Source organism: Myotis brandtii, unplaced genomic scaffold, assembly GCF_000412655.1.
Source record: "Myotis brandtii unplaced genomic scaffold, ASM41265v1 scaffold499, whole genome shotgun sequence".
Lineage (NCBI taxonomy): Eukaryota > Metazoa > Chordata > Mammalia > Chiroptera > Vespertilionidae > Myotis > Myotis brandtii.
This window is the reverse complement of record NW_005369027.1, coordinates 1,795,539-1,817,337: the sequence shown is the minus strand read 5'-3', so window position 1 is coordinate 1,817,337 and position 21,799 is coordinate 1,795,539. Positions and strand designations below refer to the sequence as shown.

General features: G+C 41.2%; 1 protein-coding gene across 1 annotated transcript in view; it reads right to left on the bottom strand.

Annotated features, from left to right (window-relative positions):
• Positions 1 to 8,633: 8,633 nt before the first annotated feature.
• The window catches only part of MYPN (myopalladin), a 77,602-nt gene continuing 64,436 nt past the window's right edge, over positions 8,634 to 21,799 (bottom strand). Inside the window, exons 14-20 of the mRNA XM_005876785.2 lie at positions 20,336 to 20,485; positions 19,377 to 19,459; positions 18,043 to 18,169; positions 15,919 to 16,126; positions 13,920 to 14,085; positions 11,410 to 11,543; positions 8,634 to 9,593 (exon numbers count right to left, since the gene is read on the bottom strand). Of these exons, the coding sequence (XP_005876847.1) occupies positions 9,424 to 9,593; positions 11,410 to 11,543; positions 13,920 to 14,085; positions 15,919 to 16,126; positions 18,043 to 18,169; positions 19,377 to 19,459; positions 20,336 to 20,485 (1,038 nt within the window). The 3' untranslated portion in view covers positions 8,634 to 9,423. The remainder of the gene's footprint in view (positions 9,594 to 11,409; positions 11,544 to 13,919; positions 14,086 to 15,918; positions 16,127 to 18,042; positions 18,170 to 19,376; positions 19,460 to 20,335; positions 20,486 to 21,799) is intronic.

Sequence of the window (21,799 nt, the reverse complement as noted above, 5' to 3'; positions counted from 1 at the left end):
TCCTCAAATGCCAAAATGTTCTAAAATTGTTTAAGCCTAAGGACTGAAAATTAAAGACTGGACATCAAGGAGAACTTTCTTCAAGACCCAACTCTGCCATAAAAAGGCAGGGCTTTTATTACAAGGTTATTCTCTGTGGTATGACTGCTCTGAGTCACACTGTGGATGAGCCTACCATGTCCATGAACATGGGATGCTACAATGTCCAGTAGCTCCTTGGACTGAAGAAGACTGAATGCTGCTTGGATGGGTCTGTAAAAATCACTCTTCTTCTGCTAGACATTTTCTATAAGCTTTCAGTCCTTTTCCTGAATAATCAGAGTTAAATTACGTCTGGCAATAGGATCTGGGTCTATGACTTTGACCACTTCTAAGACACATGTCTTAAGAGCTTATTAAGAGCTATATTTTCCTCAATACAAATTTCTTTGAGCTAATTCAGGGGTGGGCAAACTTTTTGACTCTAGGGCCACAATGGGTTCTTAAACTGGCCCGGAGGGCCGGAACAAAAGCATGGATGGAGTGTTTGTGTGAACTAATATAAATTCAAAGTAAACATCATTACATAAAAGGGTATGGTCTTTTTTTTTTTTAGTTTTATTCATTTCAAACGGGCCGGATCCAGCCCATGGGCCGTAGTTTGCCCACGGCTAGTGTAGAACATGGCAGGTGTTGGCAGCGGTGGTGGGATGGTGGAACAGGTGAGCGGGGGCATCAGACCAAGGCGGGGCGCTGGTTGCTGTCATCGGAGTGAGCCTCTGGTGGTTACTGAAAATTCTTTGCTCCTGCACACCGGGGTCCCGCCCGGCACTCGCACCCGCTGCTGGCGCCAGCCCCAATCGCTCCATGCCGTCAGTGGGTGTGAATGGGGCCAGCGCAGTCAGTGCATGGGAGCAGTAGTGCGAGTGGGGCTGCCAGCAGATAGGGGACTGGGGGTCGTGGTGGGAGGGGCCGGGCGGGGGCGCTCAGGATGGGCTGAGACCTGCCCCTGTGCCCACCGCAGCTTTGCAGCCCACAGTTCCTTTCAAGGTGCACGAATTCGTGCTCTGGGCCCCTAGTTAAATAATAAAAGAACATTCCCCCCCTCACCTTCCAGGACAGGGTTTGTCGGTTGGACTAGTTACTGTATGTGGGCTTGCCCTGGGTGCCCGCTGGAGGTTGAATCCCCAAACCCCAGGGCCAGAAGTCTTGAAGAATCATATACAAATGAAGGGGGCTATCAAAATGGGAAAAGCCGTGGAGGTCTGTGGTTCTCAACTCTGACAGCTCATTAGAATCACATCTCGGGAGTCTTGAAAAAATACCAAACTTGGGGCCCCCAGCTCAAGAACTGATTTAACTGCTCTGAGGTAAGGCCTAGATATTTTTTAAATGCTCCCAGGTGATTTTAACAGGCTGAGGGTTGAGAACCACTTAATTAAACAGTATCTACTATGACACCATTAACCTCATTACCATTCTTTATATTTGTAAATGTTAAAAAGGATTAGGCTTTCTTAACAGCCAATGCAGCCAGTTCCTAAGTCGATGAGGCGCCCTTTATATTAATGAAGATCTAAAATTTCTGCTAGATATGAGCCAGATAGCCTTTGTTTGGGTTGTGATTAATAGAGCTGCAGGATTCAACAATTAAGACTCAGTTCACTTAAATTATACCATAAAAGTGAAGTGCTGCCCAGCCGGTGTGGCTCAGTGGCTGAGCGTCTGAACTAAGAGGCCACCATTTGATTCCCAGTCAGGGAACATGCCCAGGGTTGCAGGCTCAGTCTCCAGTAGGGAGTGTCTAGGAGGCAGCCGATAGATGCATCTCTCTCATTGATGTTTCTATCTCTCTCTCTCCCTCTCTCTCTCTAAAATCAGTAAAAACATATTTAAAAGAAAGTGAAGTGCTATTTTTGGACTGAATTTGGCTAGACTCTGCTCTATGTTTTCTTTGGGTGTCACTAAAGATATCTCTTTTTACTACTTAGGAGGTGAAAGAAACTTCAAAGTGCATATAAGACCATAAATATATGACCTATCTCCTCAGAATGTATATACCCTCTTCTCTCTGATCATGAATACACTAGTGGATACAAGCTTCAACAACCATTTTATGGATTTAACACAGGACGTTTGGTTTGCTATTTCATACTGGTAGTGTGTCCAAAAAATACCTGAGCTGAAAGAAAACCACTGACAGCAAGAACTTACCCATCTCACATTCTAAGTCAGGGAACAAAAACAAAACAAACCCAACAATTAATTGAGAATAAATAACATTTTATTTAAAGAATAAAGAAACAGTCCATCACATCCTCTAAACTGCTTTTTAAAACATCCATTAAATAACTTTTTAAATTCTTAATTTTCCTTTTCTAGTTACAAAGTTCCCAAACAAAATACAACCCTCAACAAATCTTTGAGAAAGCATGACTAGAAAACAGCAACGGGTGTCATGGAGATGACGTGGTCTACTGGAATACAGTACCATATATCTTCGGAACACAGACACAGGTGATGCTCACAAACATTTTGGCTTAAGGGATCAGTTCCACAGACTGTCTAACATGCATGATGCAGAGGAACAGGAATAAAAGCCAAGATCCATTAATGGTTTTCTAGTAATAAAGGCAAAATATACAGTTTACGTAATTCACTGTGACTACTACATTTCAAAGTGACTACTCTAATGGTTTTTCCATTAGGATTTCAATAGCCAAAAAAGTACCTTAGAAAATAAGTTGACTCAAGCTTCCTAAGATGGAAGCACACCGTATCTGTGAGCTTTCTGGGGCCTTGGGTGTTTTCAAGTGGAAAGAACTCAGGCAGGAAGAGAAAGGAGAAGTGTAAGAGGAGTCACTTGATTCTGATTGGATTAGGTTAGCTATGGATGCTCCACGACTCCTTACGTGTGTGTGTGTGTGTGTGTGTGTGTGTACATTCCTATGGCAGGAATACATCCTTTGTCAGTCCTCATGACTGAAATGAATCATCGGGGTTAAATTCAGACCTGATGTAACTGTGAATGGGAAAACAGAGACCAAAATATATGCTCATTTTGAGGGTCCATATCTACCTGTTATTCTAACATTGATTCATTTCACTGTAAGGCCACTGACATGCTAGCATGGAACATTTCTTCATTGGGGTCTGGAACTGTACGATGGCGTTGTCTGAACTGCTTAAGCCACAAAGGAATACAGGAACGCCTTTGCTATTTCTCTGTGCACTGCCAAGTCATTTTTTTCCCCACTAGCTTCAATCATAGACACAAGAACCAGAGTTCCCTTTGGCTACTCTTGCCTGTGCCAAAATAAATTTCCCTGGAATCTGCCTGCAGTAAGCAGTTAGGATATTTCTTGAATTAATTTTTTTCCAGGTATTTTTTTTAACTGCATACCATCTGGAGGAAGATTTTGCCATTGTATATTATCCTTTTAAGAAAAAATAAAGTAGTGAGGCAGGAAGGAAATGTGAACTTTTAAAAAACAAATTAACTACTTACTTGGAAAAATATTTTTAGCATTTCCCTTGGAATAAAAAAAAACCTGCTACTACTTTTTTTTAGGGTCTCTAAAATAAACTCTTCATAAGTATTCATTTATCCTATCCTCCATCCTGGGAAAGATTCAAGTATTTTGCTTATTTTATAGATAAAGAAACAGAGACCCTAGAGTTATAGGAAATTGGAAAACATGTCTGAAATTCACAGGAATTATTAAAATCCGAATGCTATTAAATATTTTACAGATTTTTATCTTGACAGGGAGGTAATGAAGAGAGAAGGGTCTACCAAGAAACTTAGGGCTAAGGATTGAAAAAAGCAAGTGAAAATTAATCAGAAAAGAAGATAAGGTATCTCTGAAATCAAAATACTGAAAAAATAATATTTAATTTATCAATGTGCATTAAAAATATAGTTGCATTCAAATTATGTCATTTGAATTGCAGGGTTTTAACTCTCCTTAAAATACAGAGTAAAACCATTTATACTGTGCACACATACAAATTTAGTAATCTTTTGTGTAACTGACTATGGTAATGACTTCTAGAGCCAATACTAGTATATAGATCTCTGGATTCTTAAACCACTAACTGTGGGACAATGACAAGAACCTGCCTCTAGTTTGCAGATAACTCACTGAATCTGTGAAGAAATATCAGATCCCTTGGAATTTTGGATCATCGAGCAATTCCCTTTTGCCATATAAAAATAATTCATGTTTCTTGTGGTTATTAGAGCACCTCGTATTGTGACAAAACTGTATTTGTGTCTCCATTAATTTCCAATGTAAACTGGTCTCAAAAGTCTCACTTTTTAAAGTGTCTCTGTTTTCAGTTAGGAAGCAGAATAAATTTTAATCTTAGATTGCTAAAGGACATTCACTGAGAAGTCTATTGAATCTACTGGATATTTTAGGAAGACCAAAACCCAGTTATCTTTCTGTTGCTCTAGAGATATTTAAGTAGTTTATAATTTATGTAGTAATTTATACAATTTTAAAGATAATTTTTTAAAATCCTTTTTAAAGTCTCAAATATTTTTATACAGTAAAAAATCTATTATAATCAAAAAGTAATTTTTAGACTTGAACAATATAACTGTCTCCTGCATTTTAAAGAAACATGTACATTTATTTCAATTCAGCCTTAAAATATTTTCAAGTAATGTTAAAATATTTTAATTTTTATTATTAGGGAAACATTTTCTATTCACTTATATGTTAAATCTTCTGGCAAATTATTTTTTTTAGTGTTTATGCGCCTCTATAGTACAGACGACATTTCCTTTGTGCTTACCTTTATGGCACAATTCTCAGAGGATTGAAAAGTGTATTCTTTCTCTACTTCTTGCAATTTCAAGGCTATCATTGCTCTTTGGAGTTTGACGTGGCCATTGTTTACATATTAACAAAAGGCAGTGTGGTTATGGTTCTATTATACCAAGTATTCTAACTAATATATAATTAGACAGAATAAGAGGCAAACATATTTTTAAACAAATATGCACATTTTTGCACCGCACAGATTTTTTTAAAACATAGTATTAGCAACTTTCTTTTAGCATGTTGATGACCACTGCATTGTCAAAGTTTAGAAGCTGCTTGGCATTCTTCAAGCAAAGCTTTAGTAATTAACTTTCTGAAATATTGATCCACTGAAGAAAAAACAATTAGTGGTGTAAAAGACTTCAACAAACTCTACTGCAATCTAAGTAACTGTACATCTTACTGGTAAGGCACAATGATTTTCAACTCAACCATCATCAGAAATACTTTGAGGCCAGGTTAACCAAGGACCCTCTAAGGGACCGTGAATAAAAGTCATTATAAGTAACTTTGTCTTTAAGTTAACGACCAACTTATAGTCCACATACAAACCGACTCAGGCTTCACAACATGAACCGAATAACATGTTGCAATCAGAGGAGTACACTGCAGGTGTGCATTCTGTTGCCACTCCAACATTTTGGCACAGTTTGCTATTAGCAAACCCATAGTTCTAGAGCATCGGATCTCAGCATTGTTCCTCAATACATGATCTCAGCTTGGAAGGTACTTTGAGAGTGTGGGTAGGAGGAGGTCCGGAGGAAGCTGTGATCAACAAGGACAATATGGGTGCCTGACCCAGTCAGTTTTCTAGAACCTCCCCTCACAGCCTGTTTTTTGTTTTGTTTTTTGTACTTTGTCAGCAATTCTATCAATTAGTTGCTGATGGGAGTAAGAAAGCAACTGCTTTTAGAAATGCAGCACCTTTGAGCAGTTAAAGAACTCTCAGGCATTCAGAATTTGTTCAATTGGACTGCTCTCTCTAAACATCAAGCCAAGATGTGTGGAACTGGAGTTAGGTCATTTTGGATCATGAAGCATGCTGACATGCTGACAGCGAAGGGGTGAGATGGGAAGGGTTAGAGAAGGGGGTTATAGAACATGGGATATGGGGCATCTGAGGAGAAAAACACAGGATGGGGATAAATACAGATAGGACCATAGACATTCTTTAGCTTTGACACATCATAGACACAAAAAAGGGAGGAGGACGTCTTTCTTCTCCTCTTATTGGCTGTGTTACCTGGATCCCTATTGTTGGATCATCACCCAATCAGGCGTAGTAGATTTTGTAACTCAGTCATGAGTTAAATGGGAGTTATTGGGTTTACTTGGGAATATAGTATTGGGTGATATGTGTGTAAGAAAATTTGTTCTGAGTTTTAAACAACCAACTCACAAGTGAACATTTAGAAGGCAGCCCATGTTTCATTTGAGGATTTTCCAGGTTAACCCATCCTTACAAAGTCAGCTTGTGATTCCTCTGGGAGTTACTCTCCGTGGCCTGTGTGACTCAGAGCGACAGCGCTACCACGTCTGGTCTCTTGACCATTTAATTTCTCATTGGCTGCCTACAAAAGTTAAGAAAGGAATAAAAAGAGAAGAATGCACTGAAACCAGTTCCACTATTTGGCAATTCTAATTAAAACCTCACTTTGGTGAAGGGCACTATGTTTCAAAAAGACGGTGTGGTTTTAATGGTCCATTTTCTTTCTCCACTTTCTAACCAATCTCCATTTCTATGACTGCGTTATAAAAAGCCCTTCGGTTCTTTGGAGAGAAAGGTGCTTATGGGATCAGCACAGCTTTTTGAAACAAAGGGCTAGATGAATTGCACCAACTTTTGCTGGTCCATTTTTGCACGTTTTTGAGGTTCTTCTGGGGTTTCATGAATGACACATGTCTAATGAACATTGGACAAAACAGTAGGGTCTAATGAGGCCAAAGTGCATGTTTATTTCTACTTCCCAGGCAGGCACTGCATGGGCAACAAGGGGGAGTACGATCTTCACCGATGCCAACCAGACGGCTTTATACCATCTGCATCCCTTTGGACCTTTCTGGATAAGTTCTGAAGTGACTTTTCTGAACCTTTGCTTTTTATTGGAATCACCTGGGAAGTTTTTAAAATACTGATGCCCCCAAACAAAGAATTATCCAGTCCAAAATGTCAATAATGCTGACCTTGAGAAACCCTGCTTTACCATCATCCAATAGCTCAATTTCAAATTTGGGGGGGCTTTTATATTTTAGGTTAGACAGTGCCATCTAATGGCCAAATATAAATTTGTCCCAGTTCTCAAACACCAAAAGGCAACAGATTTAAAAAAGTATTCAGAAAGCTAGGACAAATAGAGATGAAAAATCTTCTCCCATGGGAGAATTGTCTAGGGTTTACAGAAATGTGATGGTCGGGGGGTGCTGGGTGTACAACTGTGAAGGAGCAATCCTGGAGTTAGAAAGTTCTCTTTGGTTATAGGAGATTTCATAATAGAAGCCAGTAGGGAAATAGAACGTCCTGCAGGATGCATTCTACATGAAATACATGCTATTTTATTACAGTTGCCCATATTGTTAGCATTGTTCCTGAATACATGAAAAAGGAAACAAAATCTAATAATTCTGCTAAATAATTGACCGAAACCTTGATTTTAGAGTCATGAAAAATATAGGATGAAGAGAACGAGAAACTTCTATTCAATAAAGAATATATATATATATATAGCCCCAAGAAGCAGCACTCTACATGCCTTATATCTTACCTACTCTACTAGATTGTAAGCTCCTTGAGGCCAGGAACTGTGTCCTATTCATATCTCTGTATCTCTCACAGTCTCCAGCATAGCATCTTATATATACACAAATGACTTTTTGAGTGAATGAATTTATTTTTATACTGAAAATCCTTGCCTTGAAGTGAAGAAAATGTCAAGCCTTTTTACGCAATTACTATTTGTTCACTTGAGTAATTTGCCTGCTGAGGGTGCCCAGCTCAGGGAACACCAGAGACTTGGGCACAGGGGATTGGTAACAGATGCTTCCCGTTCATATAGCTGGGGAGCAAACTGTGCTGTGATGAGCAGTCCCAGGGCAATTTTTGGGCTGGTGTGTGAATGGTAGATTTCTCTATCAATGTAAGATTCATTCACCCAAAAAATATCTGTTGACTGTCTACTTGTGCTAAGCACTCTTCTAGGCACTGGGGATATTGCAGTGAACTTGTCTAAAATTCCCTTAAGTTGAAAGGCGGGGTTTGAATTGGTGGGTTAGAATACAGAGGCAAATTCCCCTCCCCTTCTACTTTCCCAGGTAGCGTAATATTTTATATATAGAAAATGCAATTTGGTTAATGATGTCCTAGCGGTTCACAACTATTAATGACCTCTCCTTTCACACCCACTGCTCTGCAGGGGCAAGTGAAGAACACTCTCCCATTACTTCCTCCCCTTGTTTGCATCTCTTTCTTCCTCACTCCCTCATACACTTCCAGACTTTTGGGGTGAGGGAAGGAGTGGGAGTGTCAGTATATTTATGGGCAGACAAAGATGACTCTTGCATAGTTTGCAAGTGGCCATTGAAGCTAGTAGTTTAAAAAGTGTCCCCACAGAATATTTCTTACTGGCTGGTTTATTAGCAAACCCATAGTTCTAGAGCATCGGTTCTCAACCTGTGGGTCACGACCCCTTTAGCGGTCGAACAACCCTTTCACAGGGGTTGCCTAAGACCATCCTGCAAATCAGATATTTACATTACGATTCCTAACAGTAGCAACATTACAGTTATGAAGTAGCAATGAAAATAATTTTATGGTTGGGTCACAACATGAGGAACTGTATTTAAAGGGCCAGAAGGTTGAGAACCACTGTTCTAGAGTCTAGGGATATATAAATTCCACTCACCATTGTATCCAAAAGAAAATGGTGCAGACAGGTGGGTGGAGCCCTGTTTTGGCTATAGAATAAGTGCACTTGTGCAATATCGAGTGTCTCAGTGATTTTGTATCTCAAGCACATTTTGGCACCTTATTTTGTGGCTCAGTACACCCAGGATAAGCAAAAATGCTTCTCCACATGTGTGAGTTGCATGGCACGATCTCCTAATGCTAAGTAGAAGCTGACTTAATGAAGCCACCGAAACTAAAGCTAGCTATGGATGTAATCAATGAAAGGTGATGGAGACCTCCCATCTTTTTCCTTTTTATTATTTGGTGAGTTAGTGATACCTAAGGTCACTACTGTTTAACTCTTCTCAGCCCAAGCATATATGGCCCCTAATTGCTCCTAGTAGGGTCTAAACATCCCTAACCCAGCATGGGGCAGGGGAGCATGCTAGCTTTCCCCCAAAGCGGTGGGTGGCAGCGGCATGACATCTTTGGTTCATCTGTTCTTGTCTTCTCACATTTTTGTTGGAATCTTTAAAAGGCACAGCCCCACAGCTCTTCCCCAGCGGAGACTGCAAGAGTCCGCAGTGGATTTACACAAAGCACTCCTGGCCACAGGCCCAGCAGTGTGGGAACTTACTCAGATCCAGTTGCTTGGGAAACACTGGTTCTGGCTTACCCTCCTTCCCTCTCCACAGTCTGCCCCCTTACACAGCAGGCACCCAGACCTCCTTAAAGTTCATCACTCTCCACCACACTGCGAGAAGAGCACGAATACACCATTGTGCTTTCCATGGAGGAGAAGGCAGAGAAAATGTCAAGTCCTTTACTGGTGAGAGATCCATAGCGACTGCCACTGGGCCGGATGGACATGGGCGGTGGGATCTGCTGGTGCCACTGAGCTGGAAAATGAACCGAATAACATGTTGCAATCAGAGGAGTACACTGCAGGTGTGCATTCTGTTGCCACTCCAACACTTTCTGTGGGGTCTTGGTAAAGCTTTAACATATATCTGAGTCTGCAATAACTCATTTGTAAAAGAAAACAATGAAATCTCTCCTTCCCTGCCAGGAGTAGGGAAACTGGGCTAGTGATCTCTTAAACCCCTAATTGCAAAACCTGTGATTCTAATCCAGTAAGATTGGGACTATAAGAAGGAAGCGTGGGCGCCTAGGTGATTTATCAAAATTACCCCTCTCACCGACCTAGAATGGGGCCTGCGAGGGACAGTGTAGAGAGGGTTGTAGGCTCTCAGAAGGTGGAGACAAGAAACCTGTGGGAATGGAAGCCAAAAGATGGGTCCCGACCTCTGAGAAGGACCCACCCCATGCTCTTATCACCCTAATCAGCCATGAGTTATAGCAAGAAGACTGGCCCATGGCTTGAATGAACTATCCATCCAAACTGCCCAGTCTCTACTGTTGTCTCTGATTCAGAAACTGCCACACAGTCTTCTGATTAGGTTTCCAGAGGCTTTGATGTGGAGAAGGGGGGAGTATCAGGTGAGGAATCATGAGGCTCTGGGTTCTAGAAAGGTATCCAGCATTCCCATTTGTAAATTGGTCCTTTGTTCATTTCATTGTTTTAAATCAGTCTTTCAGAGTTTAAATACTTCTGAGTGAATAAGATCAAACTTCGGAAGCTACAAAACCCAGGACAAAACTTACAGCGATTCCACTGAAGAGCCAGCGCTTGGGAGGCCATAGTAAAGAGCTAGTCAAGCCTCCCCCCAGCCCGCCATCCCTTAGCCTCTCCCTGCTCTCTCTGACATCGTACCCAGACTCCTATAACTGCTATTAGAAGCCCTCCTTCCCACGAGAGAGAGAAGAGCCTACCCTCCCCATTCCTCAGCCAGGCAGGAAGTGGGGTGAGGGACATAGGAGATGGATTTCAGCTCAAGTCCGTCATCCCCTCCTCCACCCACAAGTCCCAAGTAAGGACATAGCGCCTCCTATTGGTGCTGTAGAATCAGGACAGGAACAAGGAAGAGGTGAGACAGGACAAACTGAACTGGGAACTCTGCCACTGAGGGCAGGGTTGGGGTGAGTCATCAGTTTCAGGGTTTATTGGTATTGAGTTGGAGACCTAGTTCCTTCAGACAGGTGAAACTTGTGAAATAGTTAAGGAACTTAGCCTAGATTAACAAACATATCACTGTCCTCTCTCCACTGACTTTCCCTGGGGAAAGTACAGTAGAGTCAGCTTCTTTCAGAGTTGAGTTTCTTTTCGAGCCTAAGAATAAGGGAAAATAATCAGAAAGCTATATATTCCCTCTAAATATTAGACCTAGGGAAATGGCAGGCCAAGTCTCCTCCTGTATTGCCCTAAAAAAAAAGGGGGGGGGTATCTGGTGTACACCTATGAATAAATAGCAGGGACCTCAGATTCTAGACAATTACTTTTTTTTTTTTGGTTAATCCTCACCCGAGGATATTTTTTCCATTGACATATAGACAGAGTGGAAGGAAGGAAGGGCAGGAAATAAAGAGAGAGAAACATCAATGTGAGACACATCAATTGGTTGCCTCCCACACACACCCTGACCAGGGCCAGGATTGAACCTGTAACCCAGGTACATGCCCTTGACCAGGAATCGAAGCCTTGACCCTTCAGTGCATGGGTCAACACTCTAACCACTGAGCTACACCGACGGGGGCGGGGGAGATTTTAAAAGTTGCTATTACATACAGATGTTCAACCGATGCCAGTACACCTACCATATATATCCAGCCTAGCAGTGCACGACACGATTCCGGCTTCGTTCTTTGCTGATAGTGTGTACCATCCGGCGTCTGATTTCTTGGCTGGCTGAATGAGGAGGCAGACATACCCCGTCGTGTCCTGGTGCATACTGGAGAAAAGAAAGAATATATCCATATTGTATCGGGGGGCAGAGACGGCTTGTCAAGGTTTGGGCTCAGGGAAACTCTGGGGACAAATGCAGTGGTGCGGTGTTCCCAGGTGGAGGAAAGGGGAACTCGGCTTAAAGCAATCACCAAAGGCGAACGTGAGGTAGAAAGAAGTCACAAAAGAGCCACAATTAACCTAGTGAGGCTGTGATGAGGGCTGAGACCCGGTCTTGTTCTCCCGATTGCCTCAACTCCCCACCAGGGCAGCCCCACTTGTCACAGCCAAAGTCCAGAAAAATCTCTGTTCCAAACCAGGATGGACATTTCAATAAGAACTTTGTTAGGAAGTGATGGGAAAGCTTGGTCCCAAGCCCAGAGGAATTGTTAGCGTGGAGGGAGTATTTCTTAATGTAACCAACTGGGCATGTGCAGCATTTAGCTCAATACAGTTCAGGAGCAAACGGCATGTTCTTCCTTCTGTTTCCTCTACATCCGTAGTTCTCCCCCTTGCCTGAAGACTGCAATCCCGGATCATTCCACCAGGATTTCAGGTTGGGTTGAACCTGTTGCCTTCATTTAGACCAGTGGCTCCCAACGTGGGGCACACACCCCAGAGGGGGGCAATTTGATTTTTAAGGGGAGCAATTCGAGAATGAGTTATTAACAGTGAATTTTTGCATTTCTTATGGTTCTAGGGGCCTCATACAGAGTATATAAATATATATTGTGACATATTTGTGCATTTCAGTTTTCTATTATCTGTTTTGAAACTTTATTTGCTATTTTTCATATCACTTCATATTCTTCTTCTTTTTTTTTTTAACAATTTCTTAGTGCTTTCTTCCTCAGTACTTCAACTGTTCTTTCGTTCTTCTATCTTTCTCTTTCATGGATGCCATGTTTAGAAGCTAGTTAGACCAAGGTAATGGCCTTTTAGGCTTCCTCCACATGAATAGCTGTTCACTTTTTGAATAATAAGAATTATATGTCACAGGGGAGGGGGACATCAGGATTTTAGAGATGCTTAGGTGGGGCATGGCCAAAAAAAGGTTGGGAACCACTGATTTAGACTGAAGTGTGAACTGGAGAATATTCTCAGTTCTTGCTTAAGTTTTGCCAGAGAAAAATCCTGACCTATATATACATAGACTTCTCGGATGCCCAAATTCTTTAAAACCTGACAGCTACAACAGTCTCTGGCACAAATTCCCTTTACTGTGAAGAAATAATTCTCAGTAGGAATTTCTGTACACTAGCTGCCTTTGTTTGCTTGCCCCCTTGTGGCATAAAACCAAAATAGCAAAGAAATAAAGTTGGTTAGGGGAAATCAAGCAAGGCACCCACTGTAAGAAACTTGATCCTTCAAGTTGCTTTAAAAACAACCATGTGGTGATGGATAGAGAAGTTGTTTAACTGCCTTAATGTTTTGTTTTGCTTTATTTTATTTTAGCTTATTATCATCACAGAGGTTTTCTGGGTACTAGTATATGACTAAAGACACATGACAGAAACTATGCTTAGTCTTCATAAATTCCTTGTTCATTTTTGTTTGTAATTTTTAAAATTTTTGTGTTTGTTGTTAATTGAGAGTGGAAGGGAGAGGGAGAGACAGAGAGAGAAACATCGATGTGAGAGAGACACATAAACTGGTTGCTCTCACACGCACCCCAACCAGGGCTGGGGATCAACCCTGCAACCAAGGTACCTGCCCTTGACCAGAACCAAACCAAGACCCTTCAGAACCTGGGCCGATGCCCTATCCACTGAGCCAAACTGGCTAAGGCCATTTGTAATTTTTAAAATCTTCACCTAAGAATATGTTTTATTGATTTCAGAGAGAGAAGAAGGGTGGGGAGAGGGAGAGAGAAATATTGATGTAAGAGAGAGACATCGATTCATTTCCTCCCATGTGTGCACCAAACCTGCAACCTAGGTATGTACCATGCCCGGGAATTGAACCTGCAACCTTTCAGTGCATAGGAAGATACTCTAACCAACTGAGCCGCCCAGCCAGGGCTGCTTTTCATTTTTATAGGAGTTTATTTGAGCCAAACTGACGACATATGGGAAGCAAGATCTCAAGTGCTCCTCCTTATACATTTTTTTCTGTATATATTTTATTGTTGATAGTATTACAGATGTCTCCTGTTTACCCCCCTTTACACCCGTCCTCCCACTCCCTCCCCCCTCCCATGTTTTCACAGTTTAAAATGGTGGGACGTTCATACAATAGACTACCCCCCAGCAACAATGCGGAATAAATTCTTGATATGCACAATAACATGGACAAAACTCAAATGCATTAATCTCAGCAAAAGAAGCCAGATTCGAAAGGCTACAGACGGATTTGGGTGTCCCTTTGCATGTGGGGTCCATACCTGATTCTCTCTCTGGTGCAAGGAATGGTCTCATTGTCCTTCTTCCAGTAGAACACGGGCGGCGGCATGCCTATCACCCGGCACTCCAGCCGCACCAGGTGGCCCTCGGGAACCCCGCTGTTCTGCAGTTTCTCCAGGATCACAGGTGCTTTCTTCACCTCTTTGGCTGAACAAGAGAAGGACCATTCTTGGTTAAATAGTAAGTGCCTGGGGGTTCATTTCTCAAACTCATTACAGTTCTGGAATTTAGCAGAGTGGATCCCCCACCCTCTTAGCTCCTCTTCAGACCACTTCTCACTCCTCCAAGTGGGAGTCACTGCCTTGACAAAAGCTCCAGAAAGGATTAAAAAAGAAATGAGGAACTGTCACTGCACATTCTATAAGAGGCAACACTCAAGGGTCTGGATCGCACACAGAGGATGCAACTGGTAGGTGTGCAATTTAAGGAGTTTCCTTTTTTGCTCAGCAGTAAAATTTGAGAAACAATATATTTTATGTACTACACATATCCCCCTTTTTTTGAGGCTTTGTATTGCTCTTTAATTATTTTTTTATCCTTTTTCTTATTTATAGGAGTTTGTTTTGTAAAAGATATATTAATTTTCCTGAACTTTTTATTTGGAAGAAGTTTATAGCTATAAAAAAGTTGAAAGAAGTATATACTATTTTTAAAAAATACACAAATTATACTTCCCAAGGAGGTTTTTTTTGAGGGGGGGGCAGAATCAATTAAGACAAATATATCACAGATCTTGGGGTTCCAGAGTCACTATTTAAGCAAAAGAGTGGGGAAAAGTAAAAGTTGGCAATCAATATATCATTGCAGAATAAACTTGTTCTACTCTGTCGGTAAGAAGAAATCACGAGTGAGAGAAAGGAAAAGATATGTGGGGGAACTAGCACTGGCTTGGAGAGAGGATTAGCATGCTGAAGACACCCCGATTTCCTATAGGGGCCACACCTGGGAGAAAGCCCAGCACTCAAACTTGTACGTTCTGAAATTTAATTCTGGCTGGACTACTACCCCGAAGGGCTGGTACCACGTAGGTGACGATGACTTGTCCTTTTTTGCAGGCATTCATTTTGTTCACATCATCTTATAAGGCAAAAGTTCATTGCCTAGTTATGGACTCAACATTTGTTGGGCACCTTCCATGTTGCAGGCAGAGTCAGACACCCGAGATCCACAGAAGAACAGATCAGAATCTCTGACCTTAGGAGCTCATAGTCTCTTCAGGGGGCATAGGAGTAAACTGCTACAGAGTAAGTGCTCTGAGAGTGTCTCCTTGCCTAAGTACTATGGAAACAGAGGAGAATGTGCCTAGTGGGGCCTCTGTGCCTTGGGAGTGACATTTTAATTAAGCCTTAGGGCAGTGGTTCTCAACCTTCTGGCCCTTTAAATACAGTTCCTCATGTTGTGACCCAACCATAACATTATTTTCGTTGCTACTTCATAACTGTAATGTTGCTACTTTATGAATCATAATGTAAATATCTGATATGCAGGATGGTCTTAGGCGACCCCTGTGAAAGGGTCGTTTGACCGCCAAAGGGGTCGCGACCCACAGGTTGAGAATCGCTGCCTTAGGGAATGAGTAAGAGGTTGCTAGGAAGAGAAGGACAGGTAAAGGTATGAAAGCTTGGAGAGTGGGGTGGGGAAGAGCCTTTTGTGTTCCGGGAGTGATGAACTGTAGGATAAGTGACTTGAATTTAGTAATGCTCAGTTAATTAATTGGATAATTAATTAATTGATTAATTAACTATTAAAATGACTCTCGTTTATTGCATGCATAATAGGCACACCGCACCCTATTATATTTTTAGCTTACTGACATGTCTTTGAAAACAATGTACAAAATATGGCCCCTATTACAGTGAAGGGGAAACTGAGATTAGACTTGGTGGGGAAAAGGACTAAAGAATTCTGTCAGAGGCTCTGTATATTTGGGCAATGACGTTGGAAGGAGTCACGTTTAAGGGTCCCAGCAGCAAACCTTACCTACTACAGTGAGCTCCAGACTGAAGGAATTCTGTCCGGTTTTGTTGGTAGCAACACACGTGTAGGTCCCCGCATCACGTTGAGTGAGAGGGTCAATGAGCAGAGAGTGGACTCCAGTCTCCCTGACCAGCATCTTGTGGGAGGCATCTGGTAGCACAGGTTGGCCATTGAGCAGCCACGTCAGATCTGGGGGTGGTAAGCCACTCACCTGAAAAAAACAGGACAGCTGAGGCAAATGAGAGACTGGGGACAGGCAGATTGATTTGGCTGAATTCTTCATCCTTATCTGGCACCAAATAGTGAGAGAAAACATGGAGTAGTGAAGAGACATTGGGATCTGGATGGATGGCCACATGAATTTAAGTTGTATAGTATTTCAGGTCATAATCTCTATATATAAAAGCCTAAGTGACTGGCCGACCAGCAGACCCACTGATAGCTATGATGCACAATGACCACCAGGGGGCAGACGCTCAACGTAGGAGCTACCAAATGACAGCGACTTTGCAGAGTGTCCTCTCGCACTCCGGGATCCCTTGGGGGATGTCCGACTGCCAGTTTCAGCCTGATCCCTGCAGGCCAGGCCAAGGGATCTCACCAGTGCATGAATCCGTGCACCGGGCCTCTAGTTATAGCATAAATAAGAATGAAGAAGCTAAATAGATAAAGCAGGCCTGCAGTGTCAGTTTCAGAGATGACACCTTGCTCACATACCTACTAAGTGAGAGGAGCCAAGTGAAAGGCAGACATTAAACCAGTGTTCCCAAACCTTACTGTGTATTATAATCACGTGGGGAGCATTTGAAAATGCTGATGCCCACTATTTAACACAGTAATGTTAAATCAGACTCTCTGGGGATAGGACCCAGGCATGGGTATCTGTTCGGGTTTAGGGTGAAAGAAGTAATAGCCAATCTCAAATATTCTTTAGGCCTTCATTGGGAAAGCAAGAATCACCAAGAGAAATGGACTTTATGAATGCTTACCCACAAGCCTTTACTAATTTGCATATTAATTTTCCATCGTACTCAGCATCTTTGTAGAGGCAGACGGGGTGATTAAGTTTCTCTTCATACTGAGAGATATCCAGGCTGCCTAACTGAACCTTGTCTCTGATCACAGAATTAGAATGTGGAATAGCTACAGGTGATGAATGTTGACTAGCAAGAGAAACTAGCATCTGTTTTCATAATTGCTTTGGAGCCATCTTTTCATGATTATAATTTTTATTTTTTAAATATATTTTTATTGATTTCAGAGAGGAAAGGAGGAGGAGGAGGAGGAGGGAAACATCAATGGGGAGAGAGAATCATTGATTGGCTGCCTCCTGTATGCCCCACACTGGGGATCGAGCCTGCAACCCGGGCATGTGACCTGACCGAGAATCAAACTGTGACCTCTTGGTTTATAGGTCGACATTCAACCACTGAGCCATGCTGGTCGGGCCATGCTTATAATTTTTAAAAGGCTCTATCTCACAGCAATTTGCTCCAAGGATGGAAAAGTCACACTTTTGGCTTCATAGTAATAAAGACTTTCCAGGCACCACAAGGAAAATGGAATTATGACACCTCTTTGGTTGTCTTTTACAAACACAGCATTAACTCGATATGATACCATTATGAAGATATAACAATTTAAGCCCTAGCCAGTTTGGCTCAGTGGATAGAGCGTCAGCCTACGAACTGAAGGGTCCCGGTTCGATTCCAGTCAATGACATTACCTGGGTTGCAGGTTTCTCAGCCCAGACCCTGTTTGGGGCTCATGTAGGAAGCAACCAACTGATGTGTTTCTCTCACATTGATATTTCTCTCTGTCTTTCCCTCTTTCTCCCACTCTCTTTAAAAATCAATGGAAAAATATCCTCAGGTGAAGCTTAAAAAAAAAGATATAACAATTTAAAAATTTCATGAAATACTTTTGTCTGGTATTAAACACTGAGCATTGTGGGTGGGTGGGGGGAAGTGATCTCTCTCGCTTCCCCAGTCCCCTCTTCCTTGAAAAAAACCAACCAACAAACAAAAAACACCACACAAAATAAATACAAACAAAAATAAGTGCAAACAAACAAACAATTGCAAAATGTGAACCGATCCGGAACCAAGGATGGGTGCTAGGGTCTACCTTACAGTCGAGCCGACAGAGGCGCCCCTCATGAGCTACCATATCCCCAGGAGCCTGCAGGAAATGTGGTCGGAAAAAGCGTTCCTGTAGGGGCTCCTTGTCTCTTTCTTGCACTCGGGACCTTCCTCTGTAACAACAAAGGTATTCAGGCATTAAATACAGAAACCAGTTAACAAATTGATGACAGTAGGCATGCAGGCATGACTATAGGACCTGGAGAACACTTTTTTTTTTTTTTTGCAGGGCGGTAAGGGAGGGAAAGGGTGTTGCTGGACCATAAACAAATAATAAATATAAATAGTGGTGTGACCCTCATGTAAAAAAACAACGTGGTAAGTATCTCATACACTGTAGGATTATCTTGTAAGATCTGTAATCAAATAAACAGGCTTTAGCTTCTTTCTCTCTGAAGTCATTCTGGGTTAAGTGGCTCAGCTCTTCTTGGGTTTGACCAGTTGTTCAAAAGTCTCAAAATAAACAAATATATCAGTATTCAAGTTGAACCTCAGATGAGATCCAAAAGAGAAGTCCTGTTTATTGCCCAGAACAAGGCAGCTGCAATCCCTGTGTCTCTGAGTAATAAAATTTGACCTGCCTATAAATTATGGCAGACCATTAAAGATTATCATGAATATACTGGTTCAGACTGACCAACAGTAACAGCTGTTCTTGAAAAAGAAGAAGAAGAAGAAGAAGAAGAAGAAGAAGGAGAAGGAGGAGGAGGAGGAGGAGGAGGAGGAAGAGGAGGAGGGGAGGAATAGCACAATGGTGGTGAAATACTGTATTTGAAACATGAGTCACTGTTTTTGTTTCTTTGGTAAGTCACATTTAATTCATCCATGTCAGTAACTATGGAATGCTTTGCTAAGATTTTATGGTCTCTGTAAGACTCAAGGAAAAGCCATGCTTCTTCCTCTTAGTGGTTAGTAAAATCAGAGAAGAAGAAAGCCAAGTGGTTTATTGGAGAAAATTGGTATATTGGAGACAACAACAACAATATTCAATCTATATGTATATAATCATTAACAGTTTTTACTTTATTAAAGAAAAATGGTAATTTAATCTAAAGAGTCTGATTTATATGTACACAGGTGCCACTGATGGTTACAAATATCAAAGTATCAAAAGTGTGCTGTAGACCAGTACTTCTCAAATTTAGTGTGCTTATGAGTCACCTGGGGATAGTATTAAAATGTAATTCTGGGGTGGGGTGTGGGATTCTGCATTTGCAACAAGCTCCCAGGTGACACTGATGCTACAGGTGGAGGATTACACATTAAGTAACGGTGGCTGCTTGGGAGGGGCTAGAGAAGGAAGATTCATATTGTCTTTACCTGTGAGACTGACCAGTAGATGTTAGTCGACTGCGAATAGGCAAACTTTGTACCATTAAGTGGCCAGAGCAGCTGATTCTCCCCTAAGAAAATGAACAAGGTTAAAATAAGGATTCTACATTTTTTTTTCAAACTATATAAACTTTTCTGGACATGAACATTATGAACCTAACTATTATGTTTTCTTTGGGGGGATAAAAATATAATATGACTCCTTAAATCATTGTTCATATTCCAGGGGGAGGGATTTTTAAGAACATTTTGATGACTTCCATTTTTAAGTTGAGAAACAAACAGAGCACAAATAAAAAAAAATGAATTCTTGTGCATTTAACATTATCTGCAGCCACACACAGAGATCATGGCCAACTGTTCTTATACTTCCCTCATTAAAGATTACCTTCAAAACTAATATTTTAATATAAAGAGTGGGTGAGAGTAGAAATTCCTATCCTAATGGTAGTTGAACATATTTATTCAGCCATATCTTTTAGGAAAAGTTTAAGTTAATCTTATTCAGAAAAGAAAAGCAAAATATTATGGCCTTCTAACTTTTACCCCCCAAAAAAGGAGATTATGAGTTTGAGAGATATTCACAAGACTTTGTGAAGTAATTTGCTTTTTCTCTAAATAACAAAAACAACAAATTCTTTGATAGATTATTTTGACTCTTCAAGAGATTCAATGAGTTGATATACACAAGAGTAAGCCCAATAGGTCTGGGATGTGTTCATAGTGAATAGATATCACTAATGCCCTTTGACAAAGGCTGAGGGGTCGAGGGACCCATCAGTGGCTAACTGGTCTTCTAAGTTGTGATACTGTGCTCTAGTTACACACAATCACAATGCTTCTCATTCATTTTCCTCAGCAATCCTTAGTAACTCGCACTTCTCAAGTTATCATTTATGACTTCAACTGCGCCTTCCTCGGCATGCAGCACAGCTCTGCATCTCCACCTGGGGGTTGGCAGCCATGATGGTGTAGTTGCCGTCGTCATCACTGGTGGTGGACTCGATGTGCAGAGAACATGTCCCGTCTCCTTCTCGCTTCATTTTGCAGTGCTCGTTTCTCTTTGAAATCTGCTTCCCATCTTTGAACCAGTAGACCTGAAATGAAAGATAATCAAGGAGGAAATACATTGTTCTGTACATCTTTAAGGAATAATGAAGTAGGGAGTAGGGTGAGGCAAGGGCTGATTCCCATCTTTATAAGTGACATCTCTTACAAAACACTTAGAAAAATTATAAAACATATTAAAAACAGTGTGATATGCTCCTGCACTTATACAATGCTTAAGTTACAAATTCTATATAATTTAGGATAGAGATAAAGCTTTTGACTATTTTTATTGTACTTCATAGTTACTTAAAAAGTTACCTTAAGAACCAGACGTGTTTTCAGAGGCAAAATAAAGAAAACCAGGAGCCTGAATCTTTTCCCATTATCCTATTCCCATTATCCTATTCCAATTATTCTATCCCATTACAGGCTCAAGTCTTCTGCAGTTGCAGATCTCAGGGCCTGGAATAGCTCACCTTGCTTGAAAGGATAGTGCAGTTTCTTATGCTAAGTAGAATGAGGCCAGGATTCACTCACTAAATTTCTCATCTGGCTAAAATTTGAATATATATATTTCTCAGGTTAAATTCTGTATGTATCAAGGAGCTCTCTCAAAGAGGGGAAGGGGTGGGATTAATTACAGGTTGCAGCTGCCCTCCTCTACATTTCCTGGTTACCTAACCATACATGCCAATGCCATGCTAATTAACCTTCGTGAAAGAAGAGTGGAGAGATCCCTTGCCGAGCCATACTGGGTGTAAATCCTTCTCTCAGCTGACTGCCAAAAAATCTGATGACTCATAAAATTTTTCAGCAGCCAGTGATAATGATATGACATTTTTAGCATTTACCAACCTAACAGTAATGATACAAATATAGTTCACTTTGTACAACAACAGGCACACTGTGGATATTCAATAAGTGTGAAAACAAATATATCAATTTGGCAAGAGTGATGGTTGAGAGACTCAATAGCCCAAAACAGAGGATCATGACTAAGAAGATTACTTTAAAATTTTAATAAAATTCTAATTTACCCATAAGTCTGATTTATTTTTGGCCTACTTAACAATCCTATTCCTGACTGTCTCTTTTAGTCAAATTACTGGATTTTGTTAACTTTCTGGTATTGTTTTTTTTTTTAAATATATATTTTTTTTATTGATTTCAGAGAGGAAGGGAGAGGGAGAGAGATAGATAGAAACATCAATGATGAGAGAGAATCATTGATTGGCTGCCTCCTGCACACCCAACACTGGGGATCGAGCCCACAACCCAGACATATGCCCCGATGGAGAATCAAACCCTGACCTCCTAGGTTTATAGGTCGACGCTCAACCACTGAGCCACGCTGGCCAGGC